Here is a 16,094-nt window from a genome sequence, read left to right as displayed (position 1 = left end):
ACTCCCACATCAGTTTGCTTCAGCAACTAACCTTCAGAAATGAATGACTTCACCCTAGGCATTAAGATATACTACACTGACTGAAAATATATTGAAGAACAGATTCTGAGTATTCGTGAAGATTTAATGTAGCTTGTTATGGAACGAAAGTACAGTACAATCATACCAGTGCATTCAGGGAAAAAAATGGAATCTTACTTTATCTTTAGCAATTCAAACATGCATAATTTACATCAGCAACACCTCATCACAGCTGTGACTACATGCAAAAATCAAATATTTCAAATACATCATCCAAATATAAATCCATTTGCGCTGACTGGTAAAGTGTTCCTCACTGAAACTGAATTCATACTCATGTACTCATATAGAATAAGTTTAAAACCACACAATACAGCATAGCAATAAAGTGTTACAATATTAAGTGTCTGAAGAGGATTTAGTACAACAGGCTGCAACAGAATGGTCAATTGGCTTGATGAAAACCAGTCAGTCTTTTGGATAGTGTTTGTGCGATCACTTAAACCACCATAGGGTGTTACCATTACAGCACATTCAGTGAATGCAACACGGTACGAATCACAGGCTGACCACCAGTCTTGAAAGTTTTGAAAGCTGACATGAGTTCAGTCGGAAAGGAGAAACGTTTTTCTAAATGCACTAAAGTACAATTTTGTTAAGTTTTCCTGTTTAAAAAGATATGTAGAGACAACCTTTATATACTGAAAAACAATCTCCATTTGTTGTTACAGGACCATAAATGATCTTCTGCCTTCTTCTCATACAAAAGCACTACAGTTGAAAGAGCCTTACTTATTTTTACTGACTCTGTTACATACTAACACTTGGGGCATCTCAGATGCATACATGGAAATGTACATAATATACATATATATATATTTATTTATATATTTATTTATTTATATGTTTATTTATTTAAATCTTTTCACCCACCTTTTAAAAAGATGCTGTATAAAAGCATCATGTTCAACACTTTGGTATTGAAGTTCAGCAAGCGGTAACCTTTGGCAACCTCACCCACGACAACCAGAACCACACATATTTATTGTCTGTGCAGCAAGCATTAAAAAGATGCTTTCCAATGCCTTTGTTGGCAAATATTGCTTTAAGCCTTATTGCCAAGCATCTTTCTCCATTCTAGCTGATGTTGTAGGTTCAGCTGTGAACTGTCTGTGTCTTCAGCAATACACTGACATGCCAAACTGAGCATCAAGGATTTCTTGGAGGGTCTGAAATAAACAGTCACCCACACATGCAACTACCAACACAAACACTTAGACCTCCATACCAAATCCCTATAGGACACAGGGCCAGCGAATACAAGCTTGCGAAGGAAACCAACGCAGTCAAATCCACATTGCCCTTCTTCTTCACTCCTCGCACACGGACTCCTCTATATCCACCGCGCCCCCTCTGGTCAGCCTGCGCATCTTGCTGAAGTCATGATCCTTACGCAGGTAGGACAGGGTGGAGGCTCTCTGTCCGTGCGAGCCCAGCTCGTGTGGCTGTGTGTGGGCAGGGACAGGCCTCATCTCCCCTCCGTCCCTCCAGAAGAGGCAGTAGTGCTGGGGATCATTGACCCCAAAAAGCCCTGCGCAGGTCTGGGTCAGTGCCTCCACGCTCTCCCCTGCTTTCCAGTGGAGTGTCTGGGCTCCACTCCGCTCTGTGTTCTGGAATAGGACACGGACAAATCTCTGCACACACACACACACACACACGCACACACACGCGCGCACACACACACACATGCACGCACACACGCACACGCACACACACGCACATACACGCACACACACGCACACACACACGCACGCACACACATACACGCACACAGAGAATTTTGGTCTAAGATTAATATCAGTTTATGTGTCAGCTCAATGATTGTTCAAAAAGTGTATACACTGAGGATAGCTGTTACAACACCAATAAAATGTGTGGGCATCCTTAAATAATCAGTTATAGTGCAACTAAACAGTAATTTATTCGAGCATTTTAATGCTTCCATTATACGACAGATGAACAAGACCCTTCAACACACAAAGAACTGTGAGGACATGAGATGGTGGTGTGGTAAGGAGCACAAAGTTGTTTGGAATCCATTAAAAAGAAAACAAATTGGATCTCCAGCATAATGAAGGAGGAAAATGCTCAGGGTTAATCAGCATACACATCACATATGCCACATTTCCATTGGTGTTGCTTCCTGTGAACTAGTGACCCTAGTGGTTTGAGGTTACTTGTCTGCATGTGGGCATTTCCTAATCCAGAAGCAAATGTCAGAAGACACTGTATAAACCGTATGGCAATATCGTAATGCATGTTTTCCTTCCATGGACCATAGCTGAGTCATAGCTGCTGTTTTTGCTGTTGTTCTCATGCTTTTAATTGTAAATGACGGTAAGGCGGGTAAACAGCTTTACATGGTGACACAAGGGCCCTCTGTTTGGCCACTTGCAACACAGATTGGTTGTTTGCAGATCATATTATAGGGCCAGAATGGCACCAGTATTGTTGGCTGAGAACCTTTTTTTTGCAGTAGAACAGTGGAGAGCTGTTTGAGATTTGGCACCTGCACTGGCACTATGCCACTGGAAAAGTGCTACAAGAACACTCTGCCAGCTCCTGAGAGAATGCCACGAACAGACAGGATGAAAGCTGTGTGTTTATAAGATGAACTGGCAGAGAAAGTGCTTCTCATGAACTTTAGTCCAAAACCTTTTCCGAAAAAAGTTTGGTTCTCTCTCTCTCTCTCTCTCTCTCTCTCTCTCTCTCTTACTGTGTATGTATGTATATGTTTGTGTGTGTGTGAGTGAGTGTGTATGTGCATGTTTAAACCTGGTTCTGCTGGCTCTCTCTTTGGATCTTGGCCTCTTGGCCCCGCCTTCTGCTCCACTCTCTTAGACTCTCTTGGGCCTCATTGGTTAAACCACTAGTTGACAAGTTCCCAGGCTGACTCTGGATTAGCCATAGGCTGGCATAGACGCTCGTCAAGTAATACCCTCCTAAAGCAAAATATTTATGCAGCATTCAAACTTTGAACTGGCTCAAACCCCCCATTTCATACACTGTAATCAAAAGTATCAAATTATATATTTTGTAACATACTTGTTTCTAAAAAATAAATCTGATTCTGAATATTAATACTCATGCAAAAATTCAGATATTCATGGATATAGTCATATATGTAATCATAGAAGTGCAAATTAGTCTCGGACAAAATTACACTCTCAGTCAGAACTGTCCGTTGTACTAAGTGCTTAAAGTTTGTTCCTTCTAGGTTACTGTTAGACTTGCTAAGGGCCCTTACCTTCCCCTGTCAGCCATGACGGCTCCAGCAGCTCCATCATGTACTCTGTCTCCAGCAGCAGTTGTGGGATGTTACACTGCACAATCACATAGGACAGCGCTGGCAAGAAATCCTCAGAGCCGAAATCCTGACCTGCACATCATGAAACAGAGGTCTGTGCTAAAAACCTCGCTTACATGGAAATGTTGATTTCAGAAACTTCAGCTATAGTGAGAAATGAACAAATATGGGCTTTTGCATAGAGGTGATTTACAACCTATCATTGCTGTCCACGTTAAAACCTAAAGATTATAGTATCTCCAGTATTATAAGTGATGCCATATCATTCCTCATTATTGCCTCTAACATTATATTAGCACTGATCCAAATAAATAAAATTAACATTAACAAACTCACACACACACACACACACACACACACACACACACACACACACACACACACACACACACACACACAGAGTCTCTCCCACTCTCTCTCTCTTTCTTTCTTTCTCTCTCTCTCTCTCTCTCTCCCCTTCTCTCGCTCTCTCTCACCAGGTTGTCCTCCCATTGCCTTGTAAACGCTCTTGCACACTTGTAGCAGAAGTAGCACTTTGTCTATGGGCGAGTGGCTTCGCTGCATTAGAATCAACTTCTTCTTTGCTCTCTCCACACCACGAGCATCCAGAACGCCCACACGCACGCACAGACGCTCTAGCGCCCCCTCTTGGCAAGCCTGCAAGCTGTTGGCGAATCTCTGGAGAGAGCCATCCTGGGTGTGGAGGGAGAGCAACGTCTGGCCCAGCTGGAGCTTCAGTGGTTTTAGGACGCAGCCGAAAAGAGCCTTCTCCAGGGCCAGGTCTGCATCGGGAGGTGGAAGCAGTGTCATGGTCCAATAATGTTTGCAGCTTGTCCCAAAATGTGTCTACTCATAAAACATTCGGAGCTCTCTAGGGATGCACACAAGCTAAATCCAGATTCACTCCCTATCGACTTGACAGTGTGCAGGGTAGTTTTTAAGAAATTTCAAATTTAACAACACTGTCAACATGACTCTTCTTTAAATGCAAACGACCACATTCTCAGGACCCAACAAAGTATTACACTAGAAATCATTAGCAACTATTCATTGTATTAACTGTTGTTAGTAATTTTCCTCCCAGAACCATGTTTATAAATACCTGAGCTGCTCAGGCTGTTTTGAGTGCCATAGGATGCTGTCTCTCGATTCTGCACTAAAGAATTCCCATCGCTTCACCTATATCGGCTGCTTTTTTCCCAATTATGTCTCCTCATTTTACCCCAGACTCTAAAGTGTTAAAATGTGCAAACCCAAACAATAAAAAAACCTCAGAAAAACACGTCCTCTGACGCAGATGTGTCAGTAAGACGCAATCAGTGACAGATGCACCTTATCTTATTATCACACACAAGGCAGAACAAACTATATTCTGCTTCTCCTGTTCTCTCCTCTATTTCCCACCTCACACACACACACACACACACACATGCACGCACACGCACCTCTCCAGGAGAATGTGCGTGGGACTATGATATGTGCTTATGATAAATGAGAAGCACAAATGCAAATGTCTCCACCAACACAGCCCTGCTGAAACAGTGGCAGGCCGCTCCGGGGAGCAGGCCGCGTGCCTGTGCTATTCTCTGCCTCGCCAGAGCATGCCTCTCCCTGTCTTCATGCCCCTTCCTCCTGCTCACACTCACACATGCATAGATATATGCACATGTGCACACACATTCACAGGCACAGTTGCTCACACATGCATATGCACATGCACACACACACACACACACACTCAAGCACAGTCACTTACACACACACATACAAGCACAGTCACAAGCACACGCATGCATACACACACGCACACACACATACGTGTGCAAATACACAGGCACAGTCACAAGCATATGCATACACACACACACGAACACACGTATGCACACATACACATGCATGCAGTTTTGAATGCTTTTATTTGGATCTGCATGCACCATCATGCAAACTGCTTTCAACACTTTTAGTAATGCATGAAATAACAGGCAATTTTTTAAATTGTACATATGTAACACACACAATCCCCCCCCCCCCCCCACACACAATTGTCTTTCTATACCTTTGAGGCTATGAATGTGGTTTAGAATGATGGCATGACTGACAATTACACTGAGTTCTGATTTGCTGATCATGTCTTCAAGTCTCACAGATGAAGATAGGTCAAACAATATCTGTCAAATTCTGAATGAAATGATTAGTCCTCCGTTTCACAAGTGTGGTTTATAGCTTCCTCAGCTATAATGCTACCCATATACTGCCAAGCCAGCTTTGTCAATATGATTCTTTTCTGAACCATTAGATTAAATGGAGGTTTAATACAAAACACACCAAGTATCTAATATTTCAAAAATTTCTGCTTTTTGTGATACACAGCTTAAGATTCTAAACAACCTTAATGAGCTCACAAATGAAAAACAAGAAAAGCAGGTATTTAAACATCATGCCCAAACCTTTCTCATTCTCAGGTACCAGAGTCTCGATGGGCGGCTCCAGCTCTCCAGCCTCCAGCAGGAGGCTCTTGGCCTGGGTGAGGAACCTCCTCAGGCCCTGGAGCAGCTCCACAGAGGAGCCCCAGTGTGGGGCCTTCATCTCATCCCTGTGCTTCTCCAGGAACTCCAGCACGGAGGAGCCGAATGCCGAGTGCCGGTCGCGGGACAGCTCGTCCACCAGTCGGGCCACACGCCGCTCAGGGGCAAAGACACACACGAAGGCAGCACTCATGCGGCGCAGTGTGGAGGCAGGGTTTGCTACCGGGAAGCGGGAGCCGCGTGCCATGGGCGGCCACTGCAGGGTGGGGTCCAGCTGCGACTCCGCCTCCTCATCCTCGAGGCTGCTGAAGGAGCTGTTGCTGTCCAGCTCGGCGAGTGAGGGGGCGCGGCGTCGCTCCAGGGCCAGGCACACACCCTCATCCGGGGCTGGCTCCGTGTCCTCTGGCTGGGGAATCTGGAATGCCAAGGATCAAATGACAAGGGGAAACTGTGGATACACAAATGAGTGTGTGTGTGTGTGTGTGTGTGTGTGCGTGTGTGTGTTTGTCTGTAGAAGTTTGAACTTTGCAGTGCTGTCTGACTTGGTGTAAAACATGCATATTTAAATAGCTTTACAATGTTTAAAAAATCATTGTAAGTCAATTTATCAAAGCTTCTATAAAGTGATGATTACCCACCCACATTGCATGATACTACAAACGCACACCGACACTCTGGCTAAAATTGGCTTATGTAAAAAAAAAAAAAAGGTCATGTAATAGCTCTGGACAGCTATCACCCACGTAGTAGCTCTGGACAGCTATCACCCACCCACACACACACACACACACACTCAAACACACACACTCACTGGAGGTGTGTCGCCGAGCATCTGCTCATCCTCCTCCTCGGAGGGAGGGGCCAGAGCCGGGGTGCGCCTGAGTACACCCAGGCCAGTGACCCGCCGCGATGCCCCCTGGCTGGGTGACAGGACCTCCGTGCCGCCCTGGCTCCTGTCGGGCTCCGTGGAGGCCAGGCAGAAGGATGACTCGCTGGACAGGCGCACACGCAGGCTGCGCTTAAAGCGATGTCGCTTCTGTGAGGCACCGCGACTTGGCTGCGCCGGCTGGAGAAACAGTGGGTTGATGAAGCACGGCGAACACGCCTTGGAGGCCAGCCGCATCGCCATGGCTGGGGGGCCATTGAGAGGCCCAGGGGAAGTCTGGGAGCTCCAGAACTCTAAGGAGGATCAGGAATAAGTGGAATGGGAAGGCTGCTTTATAAAGGAATCACCATTTTACAGACCATTCTATTCTATTCTTCTTTATTCTGTGTGTGCATTATCTGTCTATATGACTTCATGTGAGTGTGTGTGTGTGTGTGTGTGTGTGTGTGTGTGTGTGTGTGTGTGTGTGTCTGTTTGCAGTACAGTACAGTTCTTACCCAAACCAAGGTGTGAAATGTTCTCTAGCTGTGTGTGGTTAGTGGCTTGAGCGATGGCTTCAGGAAGCTCCAGAGGGAAGGGCAAAACATCCCTACAGAATACACACGCACACGCACACACACACACACACACACACACACACACACACACACACAAACACACTTTCAGCTGTAAAATATCTGTATAATACTTTTCATGTCTTCAGAAAATGTAATACTGCATATGACAGTTTTTAATATTAAAAATCTTAATGCCTTAATGCATTCTGAGCCCTTCTACAATGCTGGGAGGCAGAATATATACGAGATGTTGGATTGTTATATCAAAAGATTATAAAACTGCAAAGTTTTTTTTACCTCCTCTCTTATCTTAAGGAGATATGCTTGTGTGTGTGTGTGTGTGTGTGTGTGTGTGTGTGTGTGTATGCACGTGTGTATTTGTGTGTGCCTACATGGATGTGTGTGTGTGTGCATACTTGCATGCGTGTGTGTTTGTTTAGTGGTGTGTGTGTGTTACCTGCTTATGCAGTAGAAGGCTACTAATCTGCACAGATCAGGAAAGCTCAAGGCGGAGCTCTCCAGGGAGAAGGCTGCAGAGAGAAGCAAGCGGTCTCATGATCCAGAGCACATTCACATGACAACCCTTCAACAAATAACCCACACTGGAATCATTACATAAGTATATCACTTCCTCTTTTTCCCAAGACAAAGGGGAATCAAAGTCAGCGCCACAGAATCTGAAGAACTTGTCCCCCGATCACTAAGAAGGTGTTAGAAAATAGATTAGTGAATCACTATTGAGTAATTGTGAAACTTTTGCTTCCTTGCTACTTCTGACAGACTGCTGGTGTTAGGCTCTGCACCTGGCAAGCACACAAACGAGACGAAAAAGTTCTGACCACTGCTAATGGTCACAACTTACTCATCATTTCTCTCCCCACTCCCCCAAAGCTCTCTCTCTCTCTCTCTCTCTCTCTCTCTCTCTCTCTCTCTCTCACACACACACACACACACGCATGGACACACACGCACGCACGGACACACACACACACGAACACGCACAACTCTCCCAGCACTACACGCATATTCACACTCAAACACACACATACAACAGTGAGCATGAAATGTGCTGCGTGACTAACAGATATGAAGTGTATGCTTTAAGTGGACAAAATGCAACTATAAGCCATAAACACAGTGGGAATAAGAGGTACTGAGTGACTAACATTTGAAATAAAGTGTACAAAAGATGTGGGAGGAATTTTGCATAGGTGTGTGTGTCAGTGAGAGAGAAAGACGTAGCGTGACAGGGACAGAAGAGCGTGTGTGTGTGTGTGTGTGTGTGTGTGTGTGTGTGTGTGTGTATGTGTGTGTGTGTGTGTGTGAGCAAGAGAGAGAGAGAGAGAGAGAGAGAGAGAGAGTATTTATTTGCTGTATTTATTGGCTTTTGTTGACCAAAAATGGAAACACATGAAAATATAGTCTAACATCAGTTTCAAATATTACAAAAGGTTATATCTCCCAAATGTATTATGTGAACCTAAATATAGAATTTAAAGTGTATGTGAATATGCACACCTTTGTGTATTTTGTCTGTGAATTTGTGGACTTTGTGTGTGTGTGTGTGTGTGTGTTTGTGTGTAGGTGAGCGTGTGTGTGTGTGTTACTCACTGGAGTCCTCCTCACAGATGGGGTATTGTGTGACAGACAAACTGCTCTCCTGAACCCTCACACAGAGCACCTTCCTCTGAGTGGACGCACACTTACAAACCAGGAAAGTCTGCGCAGAGAAACAAATGATTAAACTACCACAACCAATTCAGCAGAAAGATGACCCGCCTCCTCATTTGTGCTTCTCAATATCTATATCAATTCCAAACAATAATTCAGGGTTATAACTCAGGTTTTATATTCAGAAAACTCATGCAACATGATTTGAAGTGTACATTTTTAAGCAATTTTCAAATAATCAAAATAATCAAAAGGCTGAAGTTGCTGTTGCTTTGAGGTAGGCAGTTAGACTTCTGTTGTCATTTCAACAAACTACGTGCAGTATCGTTACCATCTTAGTTATGTGGCTTTAGTATCATAGGCCCTAAAGATGTACAGGTCAACTGCTCACAGAAATGTAAATATATGATTGTTAGCTAGTTAACTGAAATGATGGTAAGTGAGCCAAGTCATTGGCTGCCTCACCCCAACTATTTCTCTTTGTAGGATGCAGAGGGCAGAGTCAGGGTTGATTGACAGCTGAAGCCAGATGGAATGTGTGAGGAGGAGGCGGTCCAGAACACTCAGACTCCTATGAAGAAAGTCATCCATCTATAATACAGAGGGAACATGTCAAAGCACCTCTTTTAACACCTTTAGCATACTTGGAGCCATAAAGTTAAATGTTCTATGTGTCATGTGCGGAACACAATCACTCTCTTGGGCAATACTAGGCTGTATTGTCATATTCCAGGGTGGCTCAATTTTGACTGTAGTTAAGGTTAATTAATATAAAGTTGTTAGGATGGTTGAGGTATTTTTATAAACTCATTTAAGATTAAATGTCCCCTAAGAAAGCATAAATGAATGTATAATGTTACATAGTGTCCTGAACAAAAAAACCTGGGACCTATCACCTTGTTATGATGTCATGAACAAACCAATCACAGTAATATTCACACTTATCTTCACATAGGCACAGTCTCTCTCTCCTGTACTCACACAAGTATACATATGAAAAATGTACATATCAGCACCAGTAAAATTAAATTACAATGATGACTACTAAACACTCCAACAACACTTTACCTAAACAGTTTCTCTCTCTCTCTCTCTCTCTCTCTCTCTCTCTCTCTCTCTCTCTCTCTCTCTCTCTCTGAGCATCAGCAGTGTGACACTGTGTGGGCAGCTTACAGAGTGCTTGAGTGTAGCGGCAGATGGTTGCCATGGCAACAGATGCCTACACATGCTAACAGGCATTCCCACTCAGTCACAGACACCTACTCTATCAAGACACACCACACACACACACACACACACACACACACACACACACAATCACATTATCTCTCTCACACATACACACATGCCTCATCAAAAAGGCTATAAAAACTTGGCAAAATAGAGAGGGTGTTTCTCTCTCACTCACTTTCCCCGTCTCTCTTGCACTCTGTCTGGTTAGTTTCAGGAGAGAGTGCTTCTCATCATAACTTCTGCTCATACAATTCACTTCAGGTTATTTTTATAGCTGGTGCGTTTGAAGCCCACTCCTCTGTCGCTTCCTCTGCCCAGCTTACATAATGCCACAGTAGCACAGCAACCAAATGGGGGCACTGATGTCACAAAGGTACCCAGACACCCAGCGCAGGAAGACGTGGTTTTTATTCCAGTGTTCCTGCTTGGCCTGGCCAACTCACTGCCCTCTCTTACATGCTACCACCAGTGAGTGTAAGTTTGATGTAGCACACTTTTCTAGAACATGACTTTTGAAGCCTACATCACCATGACAAAAGAAAATAAATCCTGCTCAGCAACAGTAAAGCAAATTAGCCTACACTGACTAAAGGACTAAAGGGGAACATAGCAGCTAGAAGATATATATATATATATATATATATATATATATATATATACACACACACACACACACACACACACACACACACACACACACACACACACACACACACATCTACATATCAATAGATCTACATATTTTACTTGAGGTTCAGTTATCTTCTATATTAGTCAGTGTATTAGGCAGTGTCCTTTTGCTATTGTTGCCAGATCTAGTGCCCCAAGCAATCCCCAATACATGCTGTGCCAGTGTGCCGGAGAGCCATCCATAATGGCTGCCACATAGATCACAGCCCATTTCAACACTGCACAAGTTTGGAACCTTTAAATAAACTGTGTGAAGCATGTGCAGCTCAGTGACATAACTTGTGAGCTTTTCCACCCATGGACAAACACACTGGCACCATGACAACCCCAACAAGGACACAAATTATACACCTGTGGTAAAAGCTCACAGGCCCATTGTACCAAATGAGACTGTATAAACATACACAACAGAATCCACCGCTATGTACGCCTAACATGACTTACACTGACCTTTATCATTTTAATGAGACAGAAAAAGGAAGAAGGAGAGAGAGCATAAATGAACAGTGTTATCCATTTACAATGTAGGCACCCCTTATATAAAAACCTGAAGAGCTAACTGCCTACACACTCAGTTATGCAATAGAGCAGCGGGACTTAAAACCAAGAACAAGGAGAGGGAGAAAATGAGAGAGAGAGACACAGAGAGAGGCAGAAGGAGAGAAAAAGAGAGATAAAGAAAGAGAGAGAGAGAAAGTGTAAGGTTCTGTAGCCTCTTGCTCTAAAGAGGGAGATAGACAGACAGAGAGAGAGAGAGAGGGAGAGAATGAGAGAGAGAGAGAGAGAGAGAGAGAGAGAATGAAAAGGAGAGAGGGAACGAAAGAGAGCGGCCACCAGAGTAATGGAAAGGAAGCTATTGAGAAGAAAAAAGAACAGCAGCCTCTCAGATTGAATGAGGGGGCAGAAACATGGAGAGAAAGTGAAACACAAGCCTCCATCTGTCCTGTGAAGTCTACCATCACACACCGAGGTCATAGGGCATGGGCATAGCTGACATCACACACGGCATAGCTGACATCACACACCGAGGTCATAGGGCATGGGCATAGCTGACATCACACACCGAGGTCATAGGGAATGGGCATAGCTGACATCACACACCGAGGTCATAGGGCATGGGCATAGCTGACATCACACACCGAGGTCATAGGGAATGGGCATAGCTGACATCACACACTGAGGTCATAGGGTATGGGCATAGCTGACGTCACACACCAAAGTTGTTGGGCATGGGCATAGCTGACATCACACACCGAGGTTGTACGGCTTGTGTATGGTTGGCATTACACACTGAGGGTGTAGGGCATGTGCATGGCTGACATCACACACCAAGGTCATAGGGCATGGGCATAGCTGACATCACACATCGAAGCTGTTGGGCATGGTGATGGTTGGCACTCTGGCATCAAGGCATCTACACATGCTCCACCTCAGCTCTCAACATGTGCCTAGGGATCAATAGTGTGACCATGGCATTATGAGTAATTAATGTGACCTACATGTTGTAATTTTATGAAGCTACAAGGTTATTAAAACATTGTCTGCTTTTTGAGAAGATCCTGAATAATCCATTTCTGGGCCATTGCAATTCCTACTGCAACTGAAAAAAAGCTCCAATGAGTTTTGACAGTCTTGGGCTGAGTGTGCTGTTCACTCTGCCTCGGTCTTCAACATTCGTTCTCCAGGCTGTCAAGCTAAACTGTCAAAGTTAGGGACAAACTTGAGAAGAACTCTGTCCATATTCTGCACTACCTCCCTCGCTTGGAGCTTATAGATCTACACTGAACGGTCACCCTGAAGCTCTGCTGCTGGAGTTGAACGTGGTGGAATGAGGAAGAGGCATGTCAATTCAGCTGTGAAGGAGGACTGTTCTAAATGATTCAGTTTATGAATATGGAGAAATAATGGTGGGGTTGATGTGTGTGTGTGTGTGTGTGTATGTGTGTGTGTGTGCACGCATGGGTGTGTGGGTGGGTTGGTGGGTGGGTATGTATTTCCTCTCATCAGTTTCTGACTAAATTGCTGAAGCTGGGTGCCAAAACAAGGCCTCCAGAACAAAGAGTGTCAAATCAACATCCTACAGTATCGTATTATCTTTCACCTAACACACTCCAATAGTCCCACCCCGACTCTCTCTCTCTCTCTCTCTCTCTCTCTCTCTCTCTCACACACACACATACACACACACACTCATACACACACCTCCTCTTCACTGACTTTGGATTGTGTGAGTGGTGAGTGAAGTGCCTCTAATTCTGGTTAAGAGCAGCAATACTGGGCAAAGTTAATCAATCCAAGAGAAAACCTGCTACATTTACCTGGTCTGTGTGTGTGTGTGTGTGTGTGTGTGTGTGTGTGTGTGTGTGTGTGTGTGTGTGTGTGTGTGTGTGTGTGTGTGTGTGTGTGTGTGTGTGCGTGTGTGTGCATGTGAGATAGCTGTCCAGTGGTATTATATGACCTTTTTTAGCCAGAACAGCTCAAGCTTGCACTGAGGTAGCTGATAGGGAGGGTGAGTGCTGGTTGGGTTGGGCGTGTTGGAGTCTGATAGGGAAGGTGAGTGCTTTCTTGGTGTCTGATAAAGAAAGTGAGTGCTTATTTGGTGTTCTGGTGTGTGATAGGGAAGGTAAGTGATGGCTGGGTGTCTGATAGGGAAAGTGAGTGTTGATTGGGTGTCTGAAAATGAAAGCGAGTGCTGATTAGGTGTTCTTTTGTCTGATAGGGAAGGTGAGTGGTTGGCTATGCTGGTGTCTGATAGGAGTGCTAGTAGAGTGTCTGATAGGGAAGGTGAGTGCTAGTAAAGTGTCTGATAGGGAAGGTGAGTGCTAGTAAAGTGTCTGATAGTTAAGATGAGTGCTAGTAGAGTGTCTGCTAGGGAAGGTGAGTGCTGATTGAGTGTCTGATAGGGAAGGTGAGTTCTGATTGAGTGTCTGATAGGGAAGGTGAGTGCTGATTGAGTGTCTGATAGGGAAGGTGAGTGCTAGTAAAGTGTCTGATAGTTAAGATGAGTGCTAGTAGAGTGTCTGCAAGGGAAGGTGAGTGCTGATTGAGTGTCTGATAGGGAAGGTGAGTCCTGATTGAGTGTCTGATAGGGAAGGTGAGTGCTGATTGAGTGTCTGATAGGGAAGGTGAGTCCTGATTGATTGTCTGATAGGGAAGGTGAGTGCTGATTATGTGTCTGATAGAGAAGATGAATACTGATTGCGTGGAATATGTCTGCAAGTCCTGTACTATCTCCTGTGGGAATATCAGCTCAGGGGATCCACTTTGGCACCAAGCCAGCACATTAGCAGACTTACAGACCAGATTTACTAAAGCTTCTATTAGCATTAAACAGTGGGCATCCATGAGACCTGAACTTCCATTTGCCCATGAATCAGTGCCTGCTGGGAGTGTGTAAGTAGGTGTAAATTGATGAGAATAGCAACATTTTGAATTTGATATGTAGCTACCTGTCTTTGGAGTTAAGAGCAAGCATTATCACGTCACAGGATACTACATGGAGGATTTTCTGTCAATATCAAAGACAAATGACAAAATGTGACTTCAGCAATGTCCTCACATGGTCACCAAGGCAACAGAGTGGTTAGAAATATGGTAATGACATCAATATATGAGCAGCATCGTCAATGACAAACACCGAAAAGGTTCCATGCATGAGTCAGAGAATAGTGAACAATACAGCTTTATATGTGAACAGCCTGCACTAGTGAATATGTGTGTTTGTGTGCGTATGCAAGCACTGTTTGAGTATCATCAGAAAGCGATACGGAAAACAGAAAGACGGGGGAATAGCAGGAGAAGGGGAGAAAGAGTAGGGGGATGGTGGAGGGAGAGAAAGTGCGTGTTCCTTCCTATGAGGCCCTCACAGTCTTCACACTTCCACCCCCACAGGCTGAGCAGAGCTGTTGGGCGCTAGCAAGGCTTTTCTCTAACTCCATCAGCAGAGCTACACGGAGACAGAACAGCCTGCACTCATACATGTACAAGACCCAAATCAACAGAGCAGCTCTGGAAAAGAAGCTCAGGCTCTATAGCCACTGATGATGAGGAGGAGGAGGAGCATCGTCCTTTTCTTCATCGTGAGTTTGGAGCTGTGTTAAACATCACACTTATTTCAAAGCAGGAGGTGCCTGCTATAAAAAGCAAGCTATGTGCCCACCTAAAGACCACTGCAGAAAAAAAAAACTACTAGTGGCGTCACCCTCTGAAACAGCAAGCATAGACTCTACAAGAGCTGGACCTTAAGAGCATACTTTGAAGTATAACATAAATAATAAGAAATTAATAAATGTATGACGATCTGTCACTTCAAATAAAGTTATATTAGGACAGCATAACGAAAGACATTACATAATGAACAGTTTATCGTTTTTGTTGTTTTTTAAAAAAAGCCCTTGTAGGGCTCAATAATAACCTGTGATAGAGAACAGAACAGAAATATTGAAGTTACGTTTCCATTTACCTGATCCATGACGCATAACAGTCTTATATGCTGACAAAACAGGTGTAAATTGCGACGGCGAATAAAAGGACAGATAGAAATGTTAGTAACTTTACCTTGTCTTCTAATTGAAAGCAGTTCCGCATCTGAAGTTCAGCATCAGGTTCATCGGATCAGAGGATTTAGCTTCATGCAATCTCCGCGCGCATGTATCATGTCGCATGATTTCACTTTATCTTAGGAAGTATATTTATGAAGAGCCGAGCCCCCGAATTCATCTGTTGGTGTGATTCAGATGAAGATTCACCCACTGTATTCCTTACGCATGCTTCGCCTTGTCACTCGCTCATTTTAAAACACACACCCAACTTTTCCCATGCCAGGGCGAGCGCCAGCTCTTGTATACGCATGCGTCCGCAGCGGCTTCAGAAATGATTTTTTACTCGAACCGGAATTTAATACTGAAATAATAATATTCATATTTATTGAATGAAACTAAAACTTAAGTGCATTATTTTGCTGTGTACCTAAAACCACTACGAGACTTTAAATAGAATCTATCAGTGGTGTAGCAATTTGAAGTACATGAAAAAGACCACACATATAGCTAAAGATATCACATATCTGAGCAAAACACCTACGTAATGCAACTGAAGTATGTTACTCAAGAGCGCATGAAGCCGGTCATCAATCGACAAACGCA

The 16,094-nt window shown here is 44.1% G+C and overlaps 1 protein-coding gene across 2 annotated transcripts; it reads right to left on the bottom strand.

Moving 5' to 3' along the window:
- Nucleotides 1-102: 102 nt before the first annotated feature.
- rin1b (Ras and Rab interactor 1b) lies at nucleotides 103-16,094 on the bottom strand. 2 transcript variants are annotated; one of them, XM_081694487.1, is made up of 11 exons: nucleotides 15,508-16,094; nucleotides 9,493-9,618; nucleotides 8,968-9,076; nucleotides 7,814-7,886; nucleotides 7,297-7,388; nucleotides 6,725-7,092; nucleotides 5,836-6,328; nucleotides 3,865-4,170; nucleotides 3,329-3,460; nucleotides 2,857-3,023; nucleotides 106-1,715 (listed from the first exon to the last, which is right to left on the bottom strand). In XM_081694487.1, the coding sequence occupies exons 1-11, from the start codon at nucleotides 15,535-15,537 to the stop codon at nucleotides 1,392-1,394; spliced, it is 2,220 nt and encodes a 739-aa protein (XP_081550613.1). In that variant the 5' UTR covers nucleotides 15,538-16,094; the 3' UTR covers nucleotides 106-1,391. The 2 variants fall into 2 exon arrangements, with proteins under 2 accessions (XP_081550614.1, XP_081550613.1); XM_081694488.1 differs by lacking the exon at nucleotides 3,865-4,170 and having other exon boundaries at nucleotides 103-1,715.

This window comes from Electrophorus electricus, chromosome 13 (assembly GCF_041902795.1).
Source record: "Electrophorus electricus isolate QZ-2024a chromosome 13, ASM4190279v1, whole genome shotgun sequence".
Taxonomy (NCBI): Eukaryota; Metazoa; Chordata; class Actinopteri; order Gymnotiformes; family Gymnotidae; genus Electrophorus; species Electrophorus electricus.
Note: the sequence above shows the minus strand (reverse complement) of the source record. Positions and strands in the feature narration are given on the sequence as shown.

Excerpts from the sequence above, each read along its gene's own strand:
- rin1b (XM_081694487.1), bottom strand. The coding sequence starts at position 15,537 with ATGCGGAACTGCTTTCAATTAGAAGACAAG. Across the intron at positions 7,887-8,967 it reads CATCTGTGAGGAGGACTCCA|CCTTCTCCCTGGAGAGCTCC; the intron begins GTGAGTAACACA and ends TTCTCTCTGCAG. Across the intron at positions 1,716-2,856 it reads GAGAGAGCCAGCAGAACCAG|AGATTTGTCCGTGTCCTATT; the intron begins GTTTAAACATGC and ends GTGTGTGTGCAG.